This window comes from Camponotus vicinus, unplaced genomic scaffold (assembly GCF_025532165.1).
Source record: "Camponotus vicinus isolate PSW18456_S1 unplaced genomic scaffold, iyCamVici1.0 SCAF_1, whole genome shotgun sequence".
Lineage (NCBI taxonomy): Eukaryota > Metazoa > Arthropoda > Insecta > Hymenoptera > Formicidae > Camponotus > Camponotus vicinus.
Genome location: NW_028141945.1, coordinates 20,145,492 through 20,170,705, shown reverse-complemented (window position 1 = coordinate 20,170,705; position 25,214 = coordinate 20,145,492). Strand labels below are relative to the sequence as shown.

The 25,214-nt window shown below is 33.9% G+C and overlaps 1 protein-coding gene and 1 long non-coding RNA gene across 7 annotated transcripts; one reads left to right on the top strand and one right to left on the bottom strand.

The window, feature by feature from the left end:
• Positions 1-568: 568 nt before the first annotated feature.
• Positions 569-22,602, bottom strand: Srrm234 (Serine-arginine repetitive matrix 2/3/4). Of its 6 annotated transcripts, none has more exons than XM_083078193.1 (10): positions 22,408-22,602; positions 21,295-21,536; positions 20,629-20,733; positions 12,925-13,290; positions 10,576-10,695; positions 9,497-9,575; positions 8,149-8,204; positions 5,983-7,965; positions 5,685-5,858; positions 569-3,770 (listed from the first exon to the last, which is right to left on the bottom strand). In XM_083078193.1, the coding sequence occupies exons 2-10, from the start codon at positions 21,522-21,524 to the stop codon at positions 3,629-3,631; spliced, it is 3,255 nt and encodes a 1,084-aa protein (XP_082934319.1). In that variant the 5' UTR covers positions 21,525-21,536; positions 22,408-22,602; the 3' UTR covers positions 569-3,628. The 6 variants fall into 6 exon arrangements, with proteins under 6 accessions (XP_082934319.1, XP_082934321.1, XP_082934320.1 ...); XM_083078195.1 differs by having other exon boundaries at positions 12,943-13,290; XM_083078194.1 differs by lacking the exon at positions 22,408-22,602 and adding an exon at positions 22,050-22,201.
• Positions 21,973-24,549, top strand: LOC145959390 (uncharacterized). The gene is made up of 2 exons (XR_014435019.1): positions 21,973-22,712; positions 23,440-24,549. It is a non-coding gene; the product is annotated as an uncharacterized LOC145959390 (long non-coding RNA).
• Positions 24,550-25,214: the final 665 nt, after the last annotated feature.

Sequence of the window (25,214 nt, the reverse complement as noted above, 5' to 3'; positions counted from 1 at the left end):
ACGTGACCTTCAAATGACTCTTCAAGGTCAAACCAATGATACCATCTTATGGCCCCCTCGAAACCATACAACTTTTGTCTAAAACATTTTTCTCTATCTTGCTTATTTTTCGAGTTATTTGGCTGCCTAAGTTAAAATGGGTCATCCTGTATATAGAATATATGATTTATATTATTATCTACATTCAGATATATAAGTTTAATTAATATTTTATTGCAATTATATAGGCGTTTTGATATCACAGAATATATACACAAATAAAAATATAGATTTACATGCCAACTGTTTTATTTATAGGAAATTACTTATATTACACATAATTTCTCTTTTTTAAAATTATTCTTTTTATCAATTACATTATTCTTTCTTTTTCTAATACTGGAATACCACATTTCACTGATATATTTCCGATAAACTTAATGAATATCGACATTTATCATTTTTTTATGTTATATTTTTAATTTTATCTATATTGTCAGCCATAATATATCAATTGTATAATCGCATTTTACGATTATCTATATACTTTTACGAGATATGGAAGTTTTCAAAAGCAAAATATGTCATGGCATGTTTAAGATTTTCGATTTAATCACACAACAACAATACAGAGTATATTACAGATATAATATCCGAATTTCTTTCATTTTAACGAGACAGTAACATTCGATGGCTGTAAATCATAAGCGGATACAGACATCGGGTTCACAAAAGCCACGTCGAGTTTCTCTCAACAAGATTATGAACTTGAGGATATCAGAGTTCTTTGCTCTGAAGGTGTGATTCAAATTTTTGACATTAATTTCCTCGCACACCATTTTTCGATACATCCGCAAATCGCATAAAATTTATCATTTCGCTAATATTTATAAATAATCGCAGAATATATAGACAAACGTTATTTCCGAATTTAACTTTTAAGTCGCACAACTTTGTTGCATATTTGGAAATGAATATGGAAGGAGCGATTATACAATCATCGTACTGGAGAAACTATATTCGAATGCGAAGGACACTATGCTAATATGGAGTTCAACAGCTGATCGAATAATTATTAGGTCATTATGTACATGAAATGTTCATTTTACATATATGGACAATTTTAATTTCACTTTACATACATGGACAATCGATAATTTGAAAAAACAAGAAGAGTAAAATGTATGTACGTATATATATATGAGATATCGAAGAGATTCTCTTAAAATATCTCTTGCATTCCTCAGAATTTGAAACTATTTTTATCAAATGCGTAAGAAAAGATTTAAGAATGTAAAAAAGGATAAAACATTGAAGATACTAATAATAGAGTCACGCAAATTTTCAACATTTCATATGTATAATACGACCCAATATCAATGATCGAAGGGATTCTTCGTTAAAAAGGAATCAGTCGTTTACACGAGTGTGAGAACTAACGCTACATAAGTTTTTCTATCTAATTGTAAACGCGACGTAGACTTTCCAAGAGATCTTTCTGGAGATGTGTGGAGATTTTTCTATGGAGATCTTTCTTTATAATCCTATACATATATCTTCGAGACTTAACTTTGCATAATCGTACGTTGAGACTAGTAGTTCTAATTATGTCTTTTTTTTGGTACGCTGCTGCCTGACCCAAATTATGGGCTCCGGAACCATCTTCCTATGACTAGAGTATTTTTTCAAATATCGCGTGTAAAAGGAGCTAAAACTAAGAGACTTGTTCTATAAAATAATTAAATAAATAAATAAATTTTATATATATTGTACATATTATTGAGCTAGGATATATCAATCCTTTGCGTGCTTGGAATTGTTTTTTGCATGTAGTGTGTTTCTTCAAATCTTTCCGTTATGTCCAGGAGGTCATTAAATTCAAATATTTATCAATAAGTTATTTTTAGAGAGCATTTTTTATAATTCTTATATATATAAAATAAAACTATAAATCTCTGTAGAAATAAAAGTAGATATAAAAATAGTAAAAGTGAAAATAAAATATGAAATAAAATATGTATAGAAACTGTGAACGAAAGAGTGTAATAGGTCAAGTATGATCCTTAAACGTTCGATATAGTCTATAAATATCACGCAAAGGATTTGAACTATTTGAGGAAAATTCTCCGAAAGAATTTATCTATGTACAAAAGAACGAATTATAACATTGCACAGAAAAATTATGAGTACATAAAAATTTAAAGGCCCCTTTAGACAGTCTATAATTCGCGATAAAATTCCAGAGAATTTTATATGAGTCACATGTGTCTTAATATATTATATATTTTTATTTTATGTGTTAAATATTTTCTGCGTTATATACGACACATAAAATTTATATAAATACAATTCTATCTTGCATTTGTCGCGAATTACAGATTGTCTAAAGAGGTCTTGATTCATGAGATTCGTTGATAAGTTTAAGTGTTGTAGCGTCATAAGAAAAACAATTGCACAAATAAATACTTGAATGGTTATTAAACTATATATCAAAATATTACACACAGTGACTAGTGAACAAAAGACGCTCAACCGGATCTTTCTCTATTATTATTCACATTTACATAAGAGTGAGCGAATCGTGTAATTTGGAAGCGATTCACCGAAAAGAATCCGAATAGAATTTCACATTTTTAAATATTGAAAGGCGAATATTATACAAAAACGTCATTTTATATAGAGAGACAAAGCTGCACCACTTTAACACGAGTTTGTTTGAATAGAGGGAAAGAGAGAGAAAGAGAGAGTATTATACATTAAAATCTACATTGATATTCAATTTCCTCCGCGATAATTTGCTAGTACTAAACTAAATGATTGCAAAATTACGCGCTCGGGAATGAAAATTCCGAAATAAATAGCAAACTGATCGAGAAAGTCAATATTTTTCCTGATAGAGGGATTGTTTAAATGGATAAAATCGATATGAAAAACATATCGAAATTTGCAATTATTTTTTTTTATGAATAGAAAATCGATTAAAATACCTTGTGTTGTAAGAAAAAATGCATACTACTTATGCATTATGCTCGAAATGGCGTTTCTACTCAAAAATTAATTTCTCTCTATTAAACGTGTGGGATTGCATCTATTAAATAATACGCCATTCGAATAATATCTGAGAGAAAGAAAACGTATGATCAACATACACAGCTGCCTTTACACATTTTTAGAGATAATTCTGATTACAAATCGTTATCCTAGATTAACATAAACTCTTTTTTGCAAACATAAAAATATCTGAAAGTCGACTTGACTCTTCAGACAAAGTTCTCCAATCGTCTTTTAAATCTTTTGTTGTTTAGATGAATAGAAACGCTTGAAAATTTTATCGATGATGATTTCAAATTTTCGTCGACATAAAAATCGACTTTCAGAGTTTCGCAAGAAATAATCCCGATGCAATCTGTCGTTTCAGAAAAACAATTCAATAGATCCTTAATTCTGAAACATTCTTCGATCTCTTCCATGCGAAACCCAGCATTTTCATTTTTAAATTAACACCTCTCGGGAGCCAATTAGCGAAGAAACTCGATGTGTGGTCCCGGGTCAGGTCGTAACCAGGATCGGAACCACGCCGCTCCGAGTCTAGTGTACGAGGAGGAATATCGGCTTCGGAGATGGGGAATTTACACAATTTACGCGTGTCTTAGCGCGTGTAAGACGAGCTGCGGCTCGCGGAACAACTAGATCGATGACGGGTGCTGGAGCAATTGCTATGCCTGCTGCTACTCGGCGACGAGGGTGGCGTCGGGGTGGGTCGATGATACGGAATTGGACGCTTCCTCGCGCTAAAACGGAAACATGTGTTAGTACATCATGATCTCTCTCTCTCTGTAGAGAAAAAAAGTTATGTAAAAATACAGATGTTAATCTCAAGAAAGAGCGAGAGATGGAAAAAGATTATTTTATCCTGTTAGAGAGAAGTTATTATTAATGGCAATGATATTAGTTATGAATAATGATAGTAAAATAAATAATTATGATTATATATATTAACATGAGAGATTGTTAACTTTACTTAATGCAAATTTATAATTTAATAATGTAAGTTCAAGTACTTTTAATAATAATTAGTAACACATAATGATGGATAGTTATTAGATATAATATCTGAGAATAATAGAATAATACTCATCAATTATGTAGATAATGAAAATTCGATTGTCATTGTAAAAAATGAAACAGATAATAGAATGCATACATGCAGCGTGATAAGAATAAATTAAGCAAGCTGTAAAAAAAACAGGAGACTCAAAATAACAGGGGTTCAAAATAAAAATGTAACAACTCACCTGTGTCTACGAAATGTTTCTCTGAAGAATTTCAGCAGGGCGAGAAACACTCATAAAGATGTAAGGAAAAAAAAACTGAGAAACTTATAATCGAGAAATTAATATAACGGAGAAAAAAAAAATCTATATTTGTTGATCGATCTTTTATTTTGCGATTGATAATAAAATAAAAGGAGTCCTATTTATCTTTCCTACTGTGTGTGTGTGTGTGTGTGTGTGTGTGTGAAAACAAATTAATTTACAATATTTAAAACATACACGCATGCTATAATCTACACACGAGATATCCGTAGATCGAGCTACGGGTAAATTGATTGGAAAAAAACGAAGGGAGGAGGGGAAGAGAGAGAGAGAGAGAGAGGGGAAAAAATCTTACAAATAAAAAGTTCGAAAATACGCGAAATGAAAGATCAACTATAAGCTAAGTTTATATTCTACGAGCGAGATTGTGAATAATTACGGTTGCTAATTATACGGCTGCGATAATATTTAGCCGTGGTTTACATAAAAGTTTTCTTCACGCCTTTACACTATTACATTTGTCAAATTTGATTGTTACATATCTCTCTTTGTCGCGTCGTATTATAATTATATCCATTAATTATTATATCATCACGACACTTAACACTTTGACCAATGGGATCTCTTTGATCGTATGAACATTTCCATTCACATCAAATGTTGATACATCAAGGATACGCGATGCGCCTCTGGATTGATGGATGCTCCAAAGAGCATTAATTAACAAGCTCTATGTTAAAAAAGATCTACATTTAAAATCTAATTAAAAAAAATCTACAACTGTGGTGAGGGAAATGTTACTAGATATATGTCACTTTAAAATAATACAAATTAGGATATTATTAATACGATCCCTGGTCAAAGTATTAATCATTTATGTATAAAGTCTATATATTAGACTTTTTCTATTGCTGTATATATGTATATATATATGCTGTGCGAAGCCATAACTCTATCTTCTATGCCTGTCCCTCGATCTGTCCCTGTAGGACACAATAAACAATATTAGAATATCGAATACCGAAATCTAATCGAGGCAAATGTGATCGCCTTTCTTTTTAAGAAAGAATTTTGTCCGATCATCTCTTTTTTTCTCACTAATCTCTTATTTAATTTTCCTTATAAAGCTCTCTTTTTAGCTGCAATTCTTCTCTTTATGATTATTTTCATTGATAATATTAGGATAATGTATGTTGACTATAACAGAACTTTAATAAAAGAAAATTAAAAAACGTAAATAAAAAAGAGTGTACAACTGATACAACGACAAATTAAAATCTACGATTACTGTGGTAGACTCACGAGCTCAGTGCACGCGTAGAGTGCGTGGCAAATGTATGTATAAACCTACCACGACAAAATAGCGACATACACGCCTGCGATACCTACCTTGTGATGCGCCGTCTATCGAGGAAGCTGGGCGAACCGTGACGTCGAGGTATAGACGGCGAGCGTGATCTGGTGGAGGCGGAACTGCTGGAGCTGGAACGGGAGGACCGACTGGAGACGCTGCTCGACGATCTTGACGAACTGGAGAAGCTTCTGCTTCGACTGTGTCTCGACCTGAAGGAAGAAAGGATCTTAGATTATTTGGTCCAGTTTGTTTTTCATTAATTTAAATAATTTTATTAACGAGTAATAAATACTCAGTCACGTATTGCCCAAGCATCAGGCATCAAAGTCTTACCGAACGGAAGAACGCGAACTGCTCCTCGTACGGCTGCGTTTCTCCTTGTCCCTGGATGTCCTCGACGCTGATCGCGAGCGACTCTTGGATTTCTTGGACAACGAACGGCTGCGCGACCTCTTCTGCGACAGCGATCTGCTTCTGGAGTTCTTCGAGAGAGAGGAGCGGCTGCACGATCTTCTCTTCGATAACGATCGATTTCTGCTTCTGGATCGCGAAGCGGATTTCTTGCCCCTCGAGGGCGATCTCGACGCACTCGTGCGCTTCGATTCCGTCGAGGAAGACCTCGAGCGGGATGAGCGTTTCGTTCTTGCTTTCGGCGACGACTTCTTCGTCCTAGAGACCGATCTAGAGGTCGATCGAGCGAGTCGCCGATCGGGCGAGGCTGATTTCTTGCCCCGCGAACGGGATCGCGATTTCTTGTCTCCGAACGGAGATCTGGAAGACCTCGCTTTGTTCACGGATGGTGATCTCGTGCACGATCTCGACGCCGATCTGGAGTACGATTTGCTCTTCTTCGGCGATCTCGAGCGCTGATTTGATCTAGCTAGCGAAGCGCTCGGCAATGGTGGCGGCGATTCGCTCGGCGAACGTAATTTCATCGTCGCGTTATCCTCTCTGGACGTAATCGTCGGCGCGGGAGAACGAGAAGACGATTTGCTCTTGGATACTGGCTCTTTCCTCGACGACGCGATCGGCGTCAAGTCTTTTTTGCCGGAGAAACTTGGTGATCTAGATGATCGACGATTCATCTTGATCTTCACGCTGCCAGAAGATGCGGAATCGACCTTGTCCCCACCGGACTGCTGAGGTAACGGTAGTGGCGGTGGTGACTCACTCGGCGATCTGATCTTGATCGCTGCCTCCTCGCGGGTGAGAGGTAGAGCCGGCGAGGGCGATCTGCTGGACACAGGCGATTGAATGATCGGAAGAGCCTGCTGTACCGGTTCCTCGGATCTATCTCGGATGGGCGCGCTGGTTTTTGGCGGTTCATTCGGCAGAGCAATATCTAACACACTGTCGTCTCGCCTCTCGATCTTGATCTTCACGGGAGTGATTACCTTTTTCTCCAGCGTCTCCCGCGCCTTCGCTGCTAAACCGCTCTGCAATCGTTTCAAAGTATTCAGCTCCATAATTCTCGTCCTCTCTTCGTCTTCTTCTTGCTGCTGTTGTTGCTGCTGCTGTTTGCCGGGCTGCTCTTCGTCCGCCAATTCGGCTTCATCCTCGCTCGACGATCTCAGGCTCACTCTAGGCGCGATCGCTATCTGTTGTGTTCTTCTGCTTCGCGATGTCGAGCGTGATTTCTTATTGCTCTTTGTTTTTCTCTTCTGATCCGATCGCTTTCGGTCCTCCAGGATGTCTTTGTAACGCTCTGGATTCTTTCTGACCGGCGAATAGCTCAAGGTGGATCGTGATCGGGATCGTCGACGTTGCTGTCGCCTCGGTGAGCGCGATCTACGTCGAGAATCAGCCTCTCTGCGCTTCGGAGGCGACGCGGGCCTCCTGCGGGAAAATCCGTAACGATCATACCTGGAGCGGCTCCTGCTCCTGGACACGGAGTATCTACTGTGCTTCCTGGGTGACCTCGAGTATCCCCTTCTTCGTTTGGGAGACGGACTCGCGCGACGCGACCTCGAATATCTTCTAGGAGACCTTCCTCTATCGCCTCTGTCAGCCCTGCTTCTAGAGGATGATCTGTGCCGTTTGTGCAATGGGGAACTTCTATTGTGACTGACTGGCGACTTATCTCGCTTTTCCGTCGTGCTTTTCTTTGTCGGGGAATCTTTCTTTGATTTAACCGATGGCGGCAAAGGTGGAGTCTCGTTTCGAGATATTGTTCGGTCCGCACGTTTCGGCGATCGGGTCAATCGAGGAGGTTCCCGCGAGGAAGTCGCGACATTTTCGGAAACCTCGTTTCTAGATGTCTTGTCCCCCGCAGCATTTTTCTCATGTTTCGTAGACTTTTTCGGTCTTTCCATAGAGCTGTAATCGGTTCATATCGGATCAGAAATTAAAAAAGAAACAATGATTCAAGCAAATAAGCATTATGAAAATATTTACCAATCTTTTGCCAAGTATTTGTAAAATGACAATCAATAATATATACAAGTGCAAAATTTAAAAAAAAGAGAAAAGAAGTAATTCAGCAAGAAAGTACAAACTTACCTATCTGTGGAGCTTTCGGATGATTGGCGTTTCCGTTTAGTTGAACCCTTCTTTTTCTATAAGAAAATTCAATCAAATGGATCAATATTGTTTATTTTTCCAATCGGTGAACATCGATCATGCATTCGTCAAGAAAACAATGAAAAAAAAAATACAAAAAGAAATGATGAATTTAAAGAACTTTTCCGAAGACTGCTTCTTTCGGGATTTCTATAGTTAATTATTATCGATGATATAAAATAAGAAGCAAAATAGCTTATTTGTTATACATGTACTTTGTATACATCTGGAAAAAGACAACTCAAAAACTAAGATGTTTTAAATATTTGGAGAAATTAGAATAATATAAGAGAGAGAAACAGAAAGAGAGAAGATAATAATTATATTAATTTAATGTAATAGTAAATATTGCTATAATTCATGTGTATAACTTTTGCAAGTTAAATCTATACAAAATGATATAATTATATTTTAATCATCATATTAATTATTTTAAAATTTAGTTTAGTAGAAAATAAAATGACATATATATAAAAAATAAATTAAATTGATGTAATTCGAGAGAAGCGAAAATCTTGAGTTGCAACGTTTTTCCAGGGCATGTATTAAATTAAAAAAAAATATTTAAGGATGCAAAATTCTATTTTTCCTATTTCTCTATTTTTTTATAATTACAATAATTTTTTTTTCATATATTCCAATCCCTCGTTTAAGAATAAGCAGTCTCCGAGATTGATCTTCTGTAATTAGTGTGTAATATAGTGCTCGACATACAACGAGTGAGAGAAATATAGAGAGGCTCTTATACACGACAATAAAATTCGGTAAAACTCGAAAAAGAGTACACGAGTATACATATGAACCCACAAAATTAGAAATTACATTGAATAGCGGCATATCTGGTACTCACTCAGGGAATGTCTCCTGTCAAATGGCGCTGAATAATTACAAACAATACTGAGATTTATACTTTGAAATAATGAACTGTCGAAAAAAAACTGGGTGAAAATTAGGTGAAAAATCGTATTTACGTAAAACAACAAGCGAACCGGAAGGAGAAAATGATCATGCTACTGTTTCCAGGACGGTGGCAAAAACTCAAGAGAGATCGAATAATAATAATAATAATAATAAAATAATAATAATAATAATGATTACCCAAAATCGATCGACTAACAAATTCCGGAGAAACAAACATAAATTAGAGAGACGTTGTCATGCACCTACTCTTTCACGTGCCGAATAAATATATATATCTAGAGAGAAGAGAGAGAGAGAGAGAGAGAAAGATAGAAGAGACGGAAAGATAATAATTTACGTTTGGCTTTCTCCGAAGCCTTGTGCGTACCTCATGCTTGTCCTTTCCCTCGACTTTGACCTTTTTCTTTCTCTTCTTCTTCCTCTTCTTCGACTCAGCCTCGGACGAGCTGTAAACACACATATTTATTAGTCGCTTTCGTTACAGTTCTCATATATTTTCATAATTAATTTTTATCAACTATGTCTTAAATTAATTAACTATAAAAAAATTAAAAAGAAAATGGTATAAGAGTCAACGCGCGGTAGTTCAAAAGATGATCCGAAACGTTCGCTTTTTGTTATTATAATGTGTTTTTTAATAAACTAATATTGAAAAGAAAAAGAAGTGTTGTTGCTTCTCTGCGCTCCAACTACCGCGCGTTGGCTCTTATGCCATTTTCTTTTTAATTTTTTGATTACTTGAGCCAAATCTCTAATTATTAAATTTAATTAACTATGTCTTAAATTAATTTTTAAGGTAACTATGTCTTAAATTAATTTTTAAATTAATTTAAATTTAAATTTATTTATATATTTGCGAAGAATAATTTCACGTATGCGAATTTATTACGCCTTTTGCCGATGGAGAGGTGTGTTAGCCTTTTTTCAGAAAATTTGGCTAGTAGCAAGACATTATTAACCTTTTAATTTATTAATTGTCTATGCGCTTTCATTCGTCACATCAATTGTTAGCGTTTAAAAATTGGCGACCGTTATTACTGTACACAAGGTCTATTTGTTGTCCTATCGCGCCTGTCTTTGTTTAATCGCGCTCCGTTATTATTATTTTTAAATTTTTAATGTTTGTTTATTTTCTAACGACTTCTTGAACATTGAAAAGGATCTTGAAAAGATCGAAACGTACGTATGTATTTTTATTTCTAACTGATTATTAATATATTATGTCTCTTACTTAGAGTCTTTATTATTTTTTACACTCTAACATCTTGTGCCACGGTCTTTTAGCCTTTCTTTCTTATTACTTGATTTGTTATCATCCGGACCGTATATTGCTTTTATCATTGTATTTAAATTTATTTATTAATTAATTTTTATCAAGTAACTGTATTCCAATTAATATAGAAAAATTATTAAATTGTCGCGATTCAATCAAGTTGATTGTCTTACTTGCTATCGTCGGAATTCTCGCTGGAATCCGATGACGTGACTTCCGGCTTCTTATGCCTCTTCTCCTTCTTTTTTTTCTTCTCTTTCTTCTTGCCAGACTTGGGGGCCGGACTTTCGGATCTATGAAAGCGGAGATTAAACAATCGTTACAAGAATCTCGTGGCGGCTAGGATCTTTTTTTTTATCAAACAATATTTAGTCTTATATAGATCTTGCAGTGGGCGTCTTCCTGTCGACAAGTGTGCATACCTTTGTGCTGACAATATATAAAGAAAGCTCTGTAGTACACAATGTATCTGTGTATGTGAAAAACGATGCTCCGTTCTATCGATATATCAACGTATACGTTATAATATATGCAAGCTTTATCCACAAAAAATTATAATTTCTTAAATAGATAATTATAAAAGTACATTGTCATTTGCCGAGAGAGCAAAATTCAATTTTCATTTAATTTTCTTGACTCGATTTCGAAATAAAATTTTAATTATTTATAGCAAATGCGGGATACACTATATTTGTGGAGAATATTTTCAAAATATATAAGCGAATTTAATATTTCGCGATAAGAAAGAAATTTACATCAATAGATATGTAGCACATATAAACTCTTTTTTCGAGTTTTTTGGAAATATTCCCTAAATAAAATCATGTAATAAGTGTACCTCGCATCGCAGCATTAATTTTGAAAAGATATGATATATAACATTGCGTGAAATGTTCACAATATTGCATGATATTGTACAATATATACGCGGCTATAGCTAACAAACCGACTACGCTCGTTTTGAAAGATCTGGTTTTATCACTCGTTAAAGAATTTTTTCGAAATCTCAGATTGGAATTGCGAAAAACCACATCTTTCAACGAAGATTTCAACGGAAGACAAGAGTACGAAATATATATATATATAATACATAATATGAGGATTATTGATATAAATATGGGATTAGCATTACCTTGATAACCATCGATAGGGACGGACTTGTCAGAAAAAAATAGAGAGATGACATTAACAACAAGCTTCATCGATAAACAACAACAGAGAGATAGAAATGTATGATTTTCATTTAATCTTTTTTTTTTTCGTGAGCAATTTTCCTCTACTTTGTAATTTTTTCAACTTTCTCTTGCGTTTACTTTGAGAGTATCCACGTTTTTCATTATTTTATTTTACCCTGGCAAATGTTTGCCTCTGTGATACTTGTCAAATTTAAAAAATATATAATGTATTCTTTTAATTTAAAATCACTAAGATCATTATAAAATTTATTGAAACTGTATGTAACCAGGGTCGTAATCAAGCATAAAATTAAATTCTTCGTCGTACAATATTTTCGCGTATATAAACAAATACATATTTTTTTTTTAATTTGGATTTACACAATTTACACTGATCATGATGTTGATGTAATATTGAACATTTTGTCAATTATATCATATTATCAGTGTTTGTAGTTTCTTCCTCTAAATTTAATATTTTAATTCTTTTGTGTCTAAAAATTATTTACAGATTTTTAAAAAATAGACAAATTTACATTGATAGAAATTTACTAGGAATAATTTAGATATAATTCTTAATTATACGATTCTGGTACAACAGAACGAAACGTAGCAAACATTTGCCGAGGGGCATCTAATCGCGAAAAGAGAATCCCCAGAGAAAATCCTATCGATATCGCCGCAATCGCGTCTTTTTTTGCACAAACGACGTTAAAGTTTCTTGAAGAAAGTGTGTTTCTTTTTTTGTTTTTGCAAATTAATTCGCGACGACCACACTTACCTACTGCGCCTACTGGGTAGGCACTCAGTCCTCCTCAGTTCTGTTTGAAACAGAGAAAGGTGTATGGGATATGAGACAGTAGGTGGTGAGTCATGAGTTTACAGTTTCTGTATTTTTTTTCTGTACTTTCAGAGTAATCCAGCTAACGCGCGTAAAAGAAGTAAAAAAAAGAAAAAAAAAGAGAAAGAGAGACAGAAGGAGCGTTTGTAAAATCTCGAATTAAAATCTCAATTAACCGATTAAAGGAAGAGAGAGAGAGAGAGAAAGAGAAAGAGAGGAGACTTTCTACTCGGATTCTGGTCGTTTTCTTTTTTCTCTTTTCTGGAGTTATCCGGAATCTGGGTGCGATGGGGGAGGTCGACTGTGCGGTCTTGGAGCCTCGATTCGCATCTTGAAACTTACTTAAAACGGAAACGAGGAAGAGAAAGAAAGAGAGATAGAGAGAGAGATAGAGATAGAGAAAGAGAGACAGAGAGAAGGGGCAAAAAAAAAAAAAGGAAAAGACAGTACTAAGGAGTCACGAGTCATAAGAATCGAATCCAGCCTCCATGAAGCCGTACGCGCACCGTTTACGTTTGCTGTACCTTTCCCGCGCCTTGTGCTTCTTGTTCTTCTTCTTCTTCGCGCTGGTGCTACCGGAGCGCTTCCGCTTCTTCTTCTCGGCGGCTCCGGAGGAGGCCGCGACGGCGGAGGCCGCGTCCGGCGGCAGCGGGGGCGGCGGCGGAGGCGGCGGCGGCGGCGCCGGGCTCGGCGTCCGCACCAGCTCGTAGACTTTGCTTGCGGCGGCGGCGGCTCGCGCCTCCGCCTCGCGCGCGTGCCGCTCCGGGTCTAGGCTACTGCCCTCCACGAAGAACTCGGAGATGCCGAACGCCTCGCGCAGCTTCGCGTTCTTCTCCTGCTGCGCCTCGGCGATCTGGTGTGTCTCCCGTACGCTGAAAAAATTACAACTCTCGTTAATCATGTCGTTTACATGTAATAAATATATTTACTAATGTAATAAAATAAAGAATTAATATATATAAAATAATTTAGTAATATATATTATTAAATTTATTTATTTATTTATTTATTTATTGACTATTAATTAATTAATTAATTAATTAATTTATTTATTTACTTATGAGAATTATTTATTAATGACACAAGAAGTCCTTTTTACACAAAGGGAGAATTAAAATATATTATAAATAGAAAATTTATATAAAATATAGCATAAATATAAAATTTAAAACAAAAATAATATATACAGAATTTTAATATAAAGGTTATTATGAGACGGCTATTTGTATAATAATAAATTATAAAATTATATAATAATAAATGAATCATATTTCTAGTATCAATTTGATAAATTTAGAAGAAGTCATCTTTGTTGTTGAGATAATCATAATCGCTGATAATATCAATGGTATGTTATTATTTGATTATAATATTTTTTTAAAGATTTGAAAATATCTCGCTTTCTCTATCTCTCTCTCTCTCTCTCTTTAGGAGATGAATTTTTTAATGATTATTAATATTTATTTGTATAATATATAATAATTATTTTTAATGATGATAAAATGATTTTGACTTAACACTATCATTTCCACAAGCAAAAGAGAGAATGTTGGAAGATTATTTCACCAATAATCGATATTATTTTTATAAAGGAAATAAATTATCATTGATATAATTATTTTTACAATAAAAAAATGCAATGGAAGAAAAACAAATTCTCACAATAATTATTATAAATGAAAGACCGAGAGAATATTTGATAAATATTTCTCAAAATCTTGATCAAATTTTTACAAATACATGTAAAAAAGCACGAAAAGATTAATTATTTCGATGATTAATTTTATGTTTTTCGATTTTATGTTTTACGAGAATAAAATTCTCATGGGAATTATTTGTCTTGCACATTTTCGCGGCTCTCGTCGACCGCACGTGAACCTCATTTAACTTGTTATCGATGTTTCATGGCTGATTATATCACAGATGATGTGACCTAATGGATAATTATCGAACAGATGCGAAAATTTGATACGAGAATAAATAATAAAATTTCATGTATTTTCACGTCATTATTTTGCATTTTAAGAATACTACAAACCGTGTCGTGTTTTACAGACACTTTTACAGACAACACACTCATCATTTTAATTAATTAACTTTAAGGGTGGCCTTTTTTAGGCGCGATCTATAGAATCATACTCGCTAAATGTCGAATAATCAATTATGCACAGAAACAAACGCAGATTTAAAAAAAATTGAATACACTTTATAAATTATCGATTTCCCTTTTTACGAAATATTAAAGCTATTGTACTATTTTTTTTACAAGTAATCGAGACTCAGGACGACTCGGGCGACGCACTCGCGCTGATGATTCACGAGAACGAAGTCGCGATCCTAGAAGGGTAGATATGATCAAGATCGCGTACCGCATCGAGATCTTCACCGTCATCGTCGTCGGGCGAGGGTCGCTCCGAAGGATGGCGACGAGAAAGATGCTGCAGCCTCGCGGGGGACACCCGGTATATGCGAAGAACGATGCAGCGTCGTCTTTAAAGCGGGCGTCGCGACGCTGATGACATAACGCGCTACAGGACGGTATTAGAATGGCAAGCCAGGCAAGCAAGTAGCCCTCTCTCTTTCTCTCTCCACTTTTCCTGCGGAGGTGAAAAGCGGCGAACCGGGGTTCAATCGGGAGGGAGGGGGCGAGAGCCACCCCTGCGCGCCTGCACGCATGGAACACGGTGGATCAATACAATCCAGCTGTTCTCTTTTCTGGCATCCCCTTTGCGCCGTACAACGGAATCACTGTCGATCTAACCCGGCGCCGAAGTCAACCGGCCAACGTACAAAGAGTACATCAAAAAGAATCATATGATGTATAGAACAGAATATAATAGTATATAAATTATATTCAAATTATGATGTAATTATAATTATAATTTATTTTATTTATTATTATAATTATTTATTTATTATTATAATATTTATAATTGTAATTATAATTTATATTTTATTTTTTAACATAATGTATAAAATTATTTATATATTTATTTTATATAAAATTATATACATAATTATATACATATATATAATATATTATATATATATATTATTTATTTATTTTTTTATATATTTATTTTTTTACATAATATAAAATTATTTTATTATATTATTTTTTTATATTATTAATTATATTATTATTATTTTGAGAAACATCTACATTTTTATGACACTGAAATTTTTAAATTCCATTAAAGCAAATTTCAAGACACTCTAGTAGTCCATTATAAGCTCGTTATATACTTCTTTCCCCCCAGATATAATATTATTCATCCTTTCAAAGCGATTTTTGAAAGAATTTTCGTCGAAATATCTTTAACAAGAGATATCTCATTAAATTTATATACAAATAAAAAGCGATAATTTAACGATGTTGGACATAATGTTTAGCGATTGCTCAATCCTATGACTGCAGATCAAGTTTTCTGTCCCATACCATGAACTATTAAAGTGATTCTTATATATATATATATATATATATATATATATATATATATATATATATATATATATATATATATATATGAAGAAAAATATGTATCTCTTTTATCTACATTTTCAATACAATTAAAAAACGAGCAGAAATCTTATTCCTTATTTTACTATCTTTCATGTATAAATTGCTATAAATAACTGATAGAAGATAAAAGTTTTAAACATCTTCTTATCGCCTTATTATATACGTCATTAATCGCGATGAAGAATCAACGAGATAAGAAAGAATATAAATGATGCTGTCATAGGACTAGGCCGGAAACCGACAAAGAGGATTCACCTGACGACGGAGCGCACGTTGCTTCGCCGTCCGGCGAGCAGGTGCAGCTGAATGCGTTGGCAGCAACAGCAGTGCTGACGCTGCAGCTGCAGCAATTGCTGCTGCTGGTGCTTCCTTCTCCCGTTATTGGCCGCCGCGTGATGCAACTTGCGTTTGCGCGAGCGCCTCAACACCTTTTGCCGGTCCAACAGGAAGTTGCCGCCGCGCCAGAGCGTCTCGAAGAAGGCCCGGCCGTCAGCCGGGCCGCGTCCACGCGCGGGTTTCGCCGGTGACACCGTCGCCGACATCGTCATTCCTCGATGACTCAGAGGGAATCGAGAATTCACTCCTCTCCGGGACCCATCTCGTCCTCGAGAAACTCTTCCTGGAGAAGTTTAGAATTGCTTCTTCTTTGATGATCACTTCAAGCTTCCAAAGATCCTCTATTTATCATCCTCTCCGAGATCCATCTCGTCCTCGAGGAATTCTTCCTGGAAAAATTTAGTGTTGCTTCTTCTTTGGTGACCGTCTCGAGCTTCTAAAGATCCTCTACTTATCATCCTCTCCGAGACCCATCTCGTCCTCGAGGAATTCTTTCTGGAGAAACTTAGCGTTGCTTCTTCTTTGGTGACCACTTCAAGTTTCTAAAGATCCTCTACTTATCACCCTCTCCGAGACCCATCTCGTCCTCGAGGAATCCTTCCTGGAGAAACTTAGCGTTGCTTCTTCTTTGGTGACCGTTTCAAGCCTCCAAAGATCCTCTACTTATCATCCTGATCTTATGGAGAACCGTAGATGCCAATTTCAGCTCTTCCATGATTCTTTCTAAGATTCCTTCAATGATGTAGTGTGTATCATCAGATAGTTTATATAGACTTATTACGGATAATTCTGCAATTTCTCTTCAGGTTTCTATATGAATCCTATTCAAGGATCAATTCTAATAATTGAGATAGTTATCCTGATCTCAGGTATCTTAATGATTTGATGAATGTATCTCATATATTTCTAAAATAAGAGAAATTTGATAGTGAATTATCTTAAGATAATTAGGCTGCTAATTGAAGAGAAGTTTAAGAAGCTCCGTCGGTTGGCCCACGTTGCGCAAATAGCTCAATCCCTTTACGAGAGAACTGGAGGGGGTGGAAGGGAGAAGATTACGGACGAAGGTAATAACCTTCTCCCACTCCAGCCGCGCCTTTTGTATCCGCTCTTGTATCCCAGCTTTTCTAGCTAGAACAATCATCCGGCGACGATGAATGGCAAGTTCCTCTCTTTTCTTACGTTGTTATATTCCAAAATGTCAATATTCCAGTGATCCTCATTGTTTCGCGTTGATGATTTCTACTGATGTTATGTTTAACGTTCCTTTTCTTTTGTCAGAAATAATAATATTAGTTACAGGATTATTTATATATTATATTATATATGATGCATTATTTTATTATTATTCACGTTATTTGCAAAACCTTCTTATTATTCTATATGATATTGTGGAAGAATATACTTTTCCAATATGTATATTTGTATCGGTAAAGTTGCTCTATGCATTTTAAGATTTCAGGAAGACTTCAAATCACAGGCACATCATCGTCGTGCTTATCCTCTGTCAGAATAAAGCAGGACGTATTCCTTAGCGATGTACCGTCGACACGTCAGTCGTCGACGACTTGGAGACACATGGATTTCGTAGAAAAAGTTTTTCGAATCTCTTCCAAATGAAGAAGATACTGGGAGACAAGGAGGATTTAATAATCTCTGTCTGCACCTTTCTTTTTCATGTTCTTGAAGAAATAAAAATTTATCAGTAATTACGAATGGAAGACGTGATATTCTTCATACAATTCTTATACAAGAATCAAGAATTCCTTCTCAAGTGAAATGTTGGTAAATTTAAACTTTTATCTTCTTTTTTCTTGATAAATTTTCCTTATGTTTTTAATCTTCTTTTCTTTTCAAGAATCTTTCTCTTCTTTTCTTATCAAGTAAAATGATTAGATTACTTCTATTTCATATATATATCGTTGTACATAGTAAAAATTTATATTCCAGAATTATTATACTTATATATATGTAAATGTTTATCTTTTTTCTCAATTTAACTCCTTTACTTAATAATTTTCTTTACAGAAATTTTCTTTGCGAAAAATACTTAATATTTAAAAATGACACATTTACACACACACACACACACACAATAGTCCATATTTTCCACTTATATTTGCATTACAATTTACTGCGATGGTCAACATAATTTTTCTGCGGCTTTCTTCTCACTCAAGACTAATACTTAATATATCCGATATTTTCCACACATGTATCTGTATTCCAGTTCGTTTTTCGACGAAATAAATGATTTCTTCTCATTCACTGATCATTTGATAGCTGATCTTTTCCTCACAAATTGCCTCGTTCAATTATAACTTCCACTGTACGATATCCTCTTCATGTATGGAATGAAACGGCTATTTGTTCCCGTTGACATTAAGAAGCTAGACTTAAACTCTATCACCTATCGCGAAATATACATATATATTCTAATTCGAGACTTAGCTTGCGCTAGATATGACCTGAAAGAGCGGAATAGCTATTAATTAAAAGCTAATGGAAGACTTTTGTGATTTGTTCGCGAATCACGTCGCGCGTCACATGTTCCTTCCTTGATGGGATGTCACCCGGTGTCACCCCCCGAATTAACTCTGGCTCTCGATGCACCACCCGTCGACGACACACCAGGACGACGCGTCCGCTGGGTGCGTCAGTCCATCCTCGTACTGAGGAGAAGTCGGCGGCCAAGGGAGAGATGCTGCGAGAATCCCCTCCCGGCTCCCTCTTCTCGTCCTTCTCCACCTTCATGGATACACTCGCTCTCGATGCATCTCTCCCTCCTGGCGCCGGCGCTATGGGGTACGTCGATATCGCGAATACACCCACCCCCGATCAACCCTGGCCAGGAATGCAACGCGTCCCCGCCCTTTCGTGATATTTCATTTATGTATCATTTAAGATAAAATTCTAAAAATCCTCTCACACTCGCATTTCCCGATTTCTCAGTCCGCGTGAAAGAGCTTTAAAATTAAAGCAGCATTTAAATTAACATACTAATCGATATGACTCGTATCAAGCGTAAAAAAGTTGCTACGAATCTTTCCTGTAAACAAATTCGATCCTATCCTCTCACAAAAAACATGCAAAATATATACACAATATAATATATGTACACATATATAAAAATAATTTAATTATAATTTCAAAAAGTATTAGTATCCTAATTAACAATTAATTAATATCATGAATTTAATAATTGTAAATCAATAATATTATTTCTCTTTTTTTCTACTTTTAATTAATATTTTCGATAAGGACAATGAGATACTTTGAGAAAATATGGACGTACAAAAGAAATGAAAAATTTATTTAATTTTAAATTTATTTGCTTCTTAATTATTTTACTTCCTTATAAATATTTTATTTTTTTGAAAACTAATATTTTTTCCTGAATATTACAAATGAATTTTTAAATGGGTCTTTGTATTCATATACACATCAAATTTTTTTCTACAGTCCTAAATATGTGGCCCCTTATCTATTCTTTGTGTTGAATATATTATTAATTTTATTTTTAATTTGCAAATTATACATAATGTAAACAAAATTATAATTGATAATAATATAATATAATATGCAAAATCACTCGGCAAATTCAAATTGCATTTACGAAAACAACAGGAATGTCTCAGACGTACATTTTACGGATTTCTCCAAGAATGATTTTTACAAAGAGTAGATGTATAGATTTATCGTAAAACATTTTTTCCCGATCCGATATTGCGTTTGCGAAAGCTTTGCCTTAGCGCAAGATCAAATAAAGCCGCAAAGAAAATATGTTCCTAAGATCTCGGGAAGCTCAGACACTCTTAATATCATATATAACGTTTCATATAGCATCCGCGCTGTCGAGATTATCCTGGATTTGGCTGACAGCCAAGATAAATCAATAAAAAAAGAGAAAAATTCTCTTTCTGTAGAAAATTTCGTGCATTTTCATAAATAACGTATTTTATTAGCCAATTTTTTTCTCAATTATAAATCAAACTATTACATCTATTATTAAACTTTATGTATTATTTAATTCATTTAAAAAAATTTATCTTAAATTTAAAATTACATCTTTATATATTTAAAATAATTGTACATTATATTGTTCCTATTTAACTTATATGGAGAATTTTCTGTTTTTAATTTAATTAATTTATTTCATTTTTATTGAATTATTAACTTTTGATTATATTAATTTTATTAATTTATCCAATCTTTAATTAATTAATTTATTCTAAGTGTTATTATATTGTATTTCGCATAATTTTAATTTATTCTACAAGTTTGTTAAATTCTCGAGAGTTTAACAAAGAAAATAGAAAGAAAAGATATTAAATAATAAATAATAACTTACTTAACACGGCCGAATTCATCCTGTGGTGTGGATGATTTGATATCACTCCCCATTAATAGCGATCTATAGGATTCTACCTTGTTGTTTATCTCCTCGCTCGTAAATCTGCAAATTACATCAAAGAAGATTAGATAAGATTATATTCCTAACTACATCTATTCTACATTCAAATGCATTAACTCTTGACTATGATCTGACAACAAAATTTAAATTTTATGTGGCCCACATCACATATGTACATATTATGTGTATATTTATTTTTTACATAAACATACATATTTTACATCCATTCTCTATTTTGTAAAAATATTGTACTGAATAATTAAAATCTCAATAAAGGATTACTACTGTCAAGCAGCTTCTCTTCTTTCAGATTTAAATTAGATTTTATAAAGTATAATAGGATTTGCTTTGCTCTACCTTTGGCTTCAATGCATAGTTTGAAAATAACATATTTATTTACAACTGCCTCTTTCTCTTTCTCTCTGGTAAAAAGTTTTATTAATGATATTACTGACTGTTACAAAAATTTTCACCATTAATATAATTATAAAAAAAGTTGTTAAAATAACACAAAATGTTAATGTAACTTATAGATTTAAGATTTTAATATTAAAAATGTTGAGATTATATATAAAATAAAGGATATAATTTACATATATTTACCCTTGATCTTCCAAAATGTCAGCCAGCTCGGCGCATTTGACTTCAACTTTCCTCTTTCTGACATGGTCTAAGATTTCTTTATTCGGCTGCTTATTCAACTGATCGATTTTTGCATCTTCCGTCTTGTAAGTAACCTTGTCTTTGTTTTTACGCACAATTGCCCAATTTCTCTGAACATGTCCGTTAGTTCCAGAGCCGCGTGGAGTCTGAAGTCCAATGCCATTGTACATCTTGTTTTAGTCCTGCAAATTAAACGAAACAAAATTAAGACATTAATAAATCACAAACATCTAATAAAAAGTTACATATTAAATTAGGCATATATGTAAATTATATTATTATTTAATTTATTTAATTATTTAATTATATTATTATTTAATTATATTATATATTATTATTACTCTAAAAGCATTTTGTTTCATAGGAACTCGCTCTGCATGATTCCTTACATTAATCGTAACTGTCCTGGATGGATTACAACATTAACAATAACGATATGCAAACTTTAAATATCACAAATCTCGAAATCTCACAAATGCATAATGTCAAGCGACAAGGCTATAGAATCAGAGCCAATTTAAATGAAGTGACAGAAATGTCACCAGAAAACTGACATTATACATTCATGAATAACAAGTCGCGTGATCATTAATTATACATTGACCACTTTATTTCGAGTCACCCTACGTCTACAAATTCTTGGAGAAAATCGAGATCGGTCCCACAGTGCGCCAAAAATTCTCACACGAACATACCATTGTGCTCCGAGTGTGAAAGAAAAGCGACAGCCTGTCCAATCGTACCTTCCCGTCCTAGTGTCCCGTTGATTAAATTACGTCCGCGAATTGGCACTTCGCGTTGAACGACGTCGTTATCGCGGAATCGAGTCACTCAATAATACATACATATATATACATATATACATACATATATATACGTATATATATGCATATATATGTGTGAAGAAATATTTAATAATCCAACGTATTCAGGGGACCTAGGTTAGAGTAGATGCACGGTAATCAATTATCGATCCGGTCGCGCTGCGCAAATCTCGCTGATCGTTCGAACGGGGTCTCAGGCGCCTGGTGTCAGACAGTTTATTTAACGTACCTGCGTCCTCTTCGTCGTCGGAGACGCCGGAGAGTTCGTTTCCGCAGGAAACGAAGACCTCTGCCCCTCGCGCCGCCCGCCAACGAAACGCCGCGAGAAGGAAACGCGGAAAAATAACTCGCGAGAAGTGTGCGGGAAGTTTCCGGACCGTTGGCGATTCACGTTCGGTCTCACCTCAGCCAGAGAGAAGACTGAGAGATGTCATGGCCTGCTTTTAGGTGATCCCTGAAAGTGATACTCCCTCTATGGACATTGAAAACGTGGACATGAACTACAAAGCCAACGTCCATGAATGTTCTCAGAAGGTAATATATGGGTATTAGGGTAATGTGCACAATTTCTGGTTTTGTTTCCTGCTATGTGCACGAAATGCCGGTAGCACCAATGCTGTATAACAAGATACAAAATACTTATGTGTTACGTCCCGGTTACAAAATAATAGAAAACTACAATACCGAGATGGGTAACTTAATTATTTTATTCTAATGCCTCCCGTATTTTTCAGTCACCCTGCATTCACCGGGTTTACTGGGGATGAGGGAGATTATGATCTATTATCAAATTTAAAATTATATTCTAAATGAGGATAAACAGAATAAAAAAGATAAAATAAAATAATATAAACTAAATGATTAGATTAAATAAGAAAACGCAATTGATCATAAAGTAATGCCGAAAAAATGAATAAAATTAAAATAATCAATATTAATATAAATATTATTAACTCAATCATTTCATTTATTAATAAACGATAATAATCAAATAATGATAATGAACTCAAATAATAGGATAATTAATAATTATAAATCGAAGTATAATTATAAATTATAGTAATAATTATGAATCGTACAATATAATTATATCAAGTAAAGTAATAATGACAAAATTATGTTAAATAATCCAATGGAAATTAAATGACATTAATTATAATAATTATATGATAGAAAAAGGATTAAAATAATTTTAACTCACCTAGTTTCTAATTATCCCTTACTTACTAGGAGAATAATTAATATTCTACCTTCCTTCTAGATCTGTCAGAAGTATCGCTCGAAATTCAAAGATCCCGCAGTGTGAATTTTCCAGTGGATAATGGATTTCAAAATTCGGCGGTAAAGAGTGGTTCTCAGTAAAATCTCTCGTAGAACTTTCCAATTAACTATACATTTATATTGTATAGAATAAAAGTGTATAAGTAGTTACAATCAAGTCAGTGAATAATGCAGTGAACAATCAGCGAAAATCAGAGTACGTCTTGACTGTAAGCCGGAGAAAAAACTTCTGGTCCTCCGTGACAATGCCGGTAGACGCTGGTTCTCCTTAGTACGATTTGGTGGGGGATTAGATAATGCAAATTTCGTCATCTTCTTTGTCCGTTGGAATATCGATCGACCAGAACTTGGTATGCGGATGTTATGTTTAGCTGATTAGCGAGAGCAAGTCGCCGTGTGAAATATATGAACGAATCCTCTTAATAATATTACAATTCTATTACAGGCTTAGTTCCTTTTTCCAAATTTGGCTATGTACAATTTTGAATTTTGCTCTTATTACCTAATTTCGATATTACTTAAGTGGAATATTTAATTAACCGAAAATTTACAAATTATGTCATAACGAGGGAATGACGACCAATAACGGTCGTTATCTATAATTATGATTTACATTCCATAATAGATAAAAGCGCTCGAATCTTAAAGACGTTTCAATATCGCTCCCTTGTACAATGCATTATTCGTTGATGAACTTATAATTTTTTTTATATAAGTATCCCTATAAAATTAATACTATAACTCTAATAAATTTGGTTAAAATAATTATTTAAAATAATTGATTAAAATATAATAAAAAATAATTAAAATATAATTAAAATTAATTAAAATATAATTAAGGATAAATGTAATTATGATGATAATGTTAACAAAAGATGATATTTCCTTCAATCTTGCTCTTTTGTAATTAGATGGAATTGCGCAAATTTTCAATAAGGTAAAGAAGGAATTCACTTATATAGTAAAAAGAAGAAAATTATTGGTCGGGACGTCACATATGTATGTAAATTGATAGTAAATAAATTATTCAATCGCGAAAGATACTGTAATATTCAAAGATGAAATAAATATTTTTCTATATTCATTGTCACATTTATATCTTTTTATTTACAAAACACAAAATGCCTGGGATAAAAACATTTTTAACCGTATTTCTATAAATCTTCTTAATTAGCAGTAAACTGAGCTTTGATATTTATCAATCATTTTTTTCATTATTTAAAAATTTAATTATTAATACATGTATAGAATTTGTCAAATTAATCACTGATTCTTCTGAAGTTTTATAATTAAGATTCGAAAAATATAGATGTTGCAAAATATTTTAAGTCTCTTCCTTTATATAAAATATAAAGGATTCATATGTTCCATTTTAATATAGCTAACATTATTTTTATATATTTTTATTATAACCCACACAGCATCAAGTCGTCTAAAAGTACTACTAAAACTGGACATTTTTTTGTCATAGACATCTTTTACTGACATCGTTAAGTTGACGGAAAGATGGCTAAAAGTCGTCTCATGACCCGAATTCAGTGACTTTTTAGTCTTGTCCATATGATGACTGAAAGATGACTTGATTCATTCTATATAGATTATCGACACTCGGTAGTAGGAATACTTCAATACACGCAATAAATGGACTATTTCTCCCATTTATCCGCCTAATTTCTAATAATCCGTTTAATATTCTGAATCCCAACAAGGGATCCAGATTATTAAATAAATTATTTTTAATTCCATTTGTCAGAA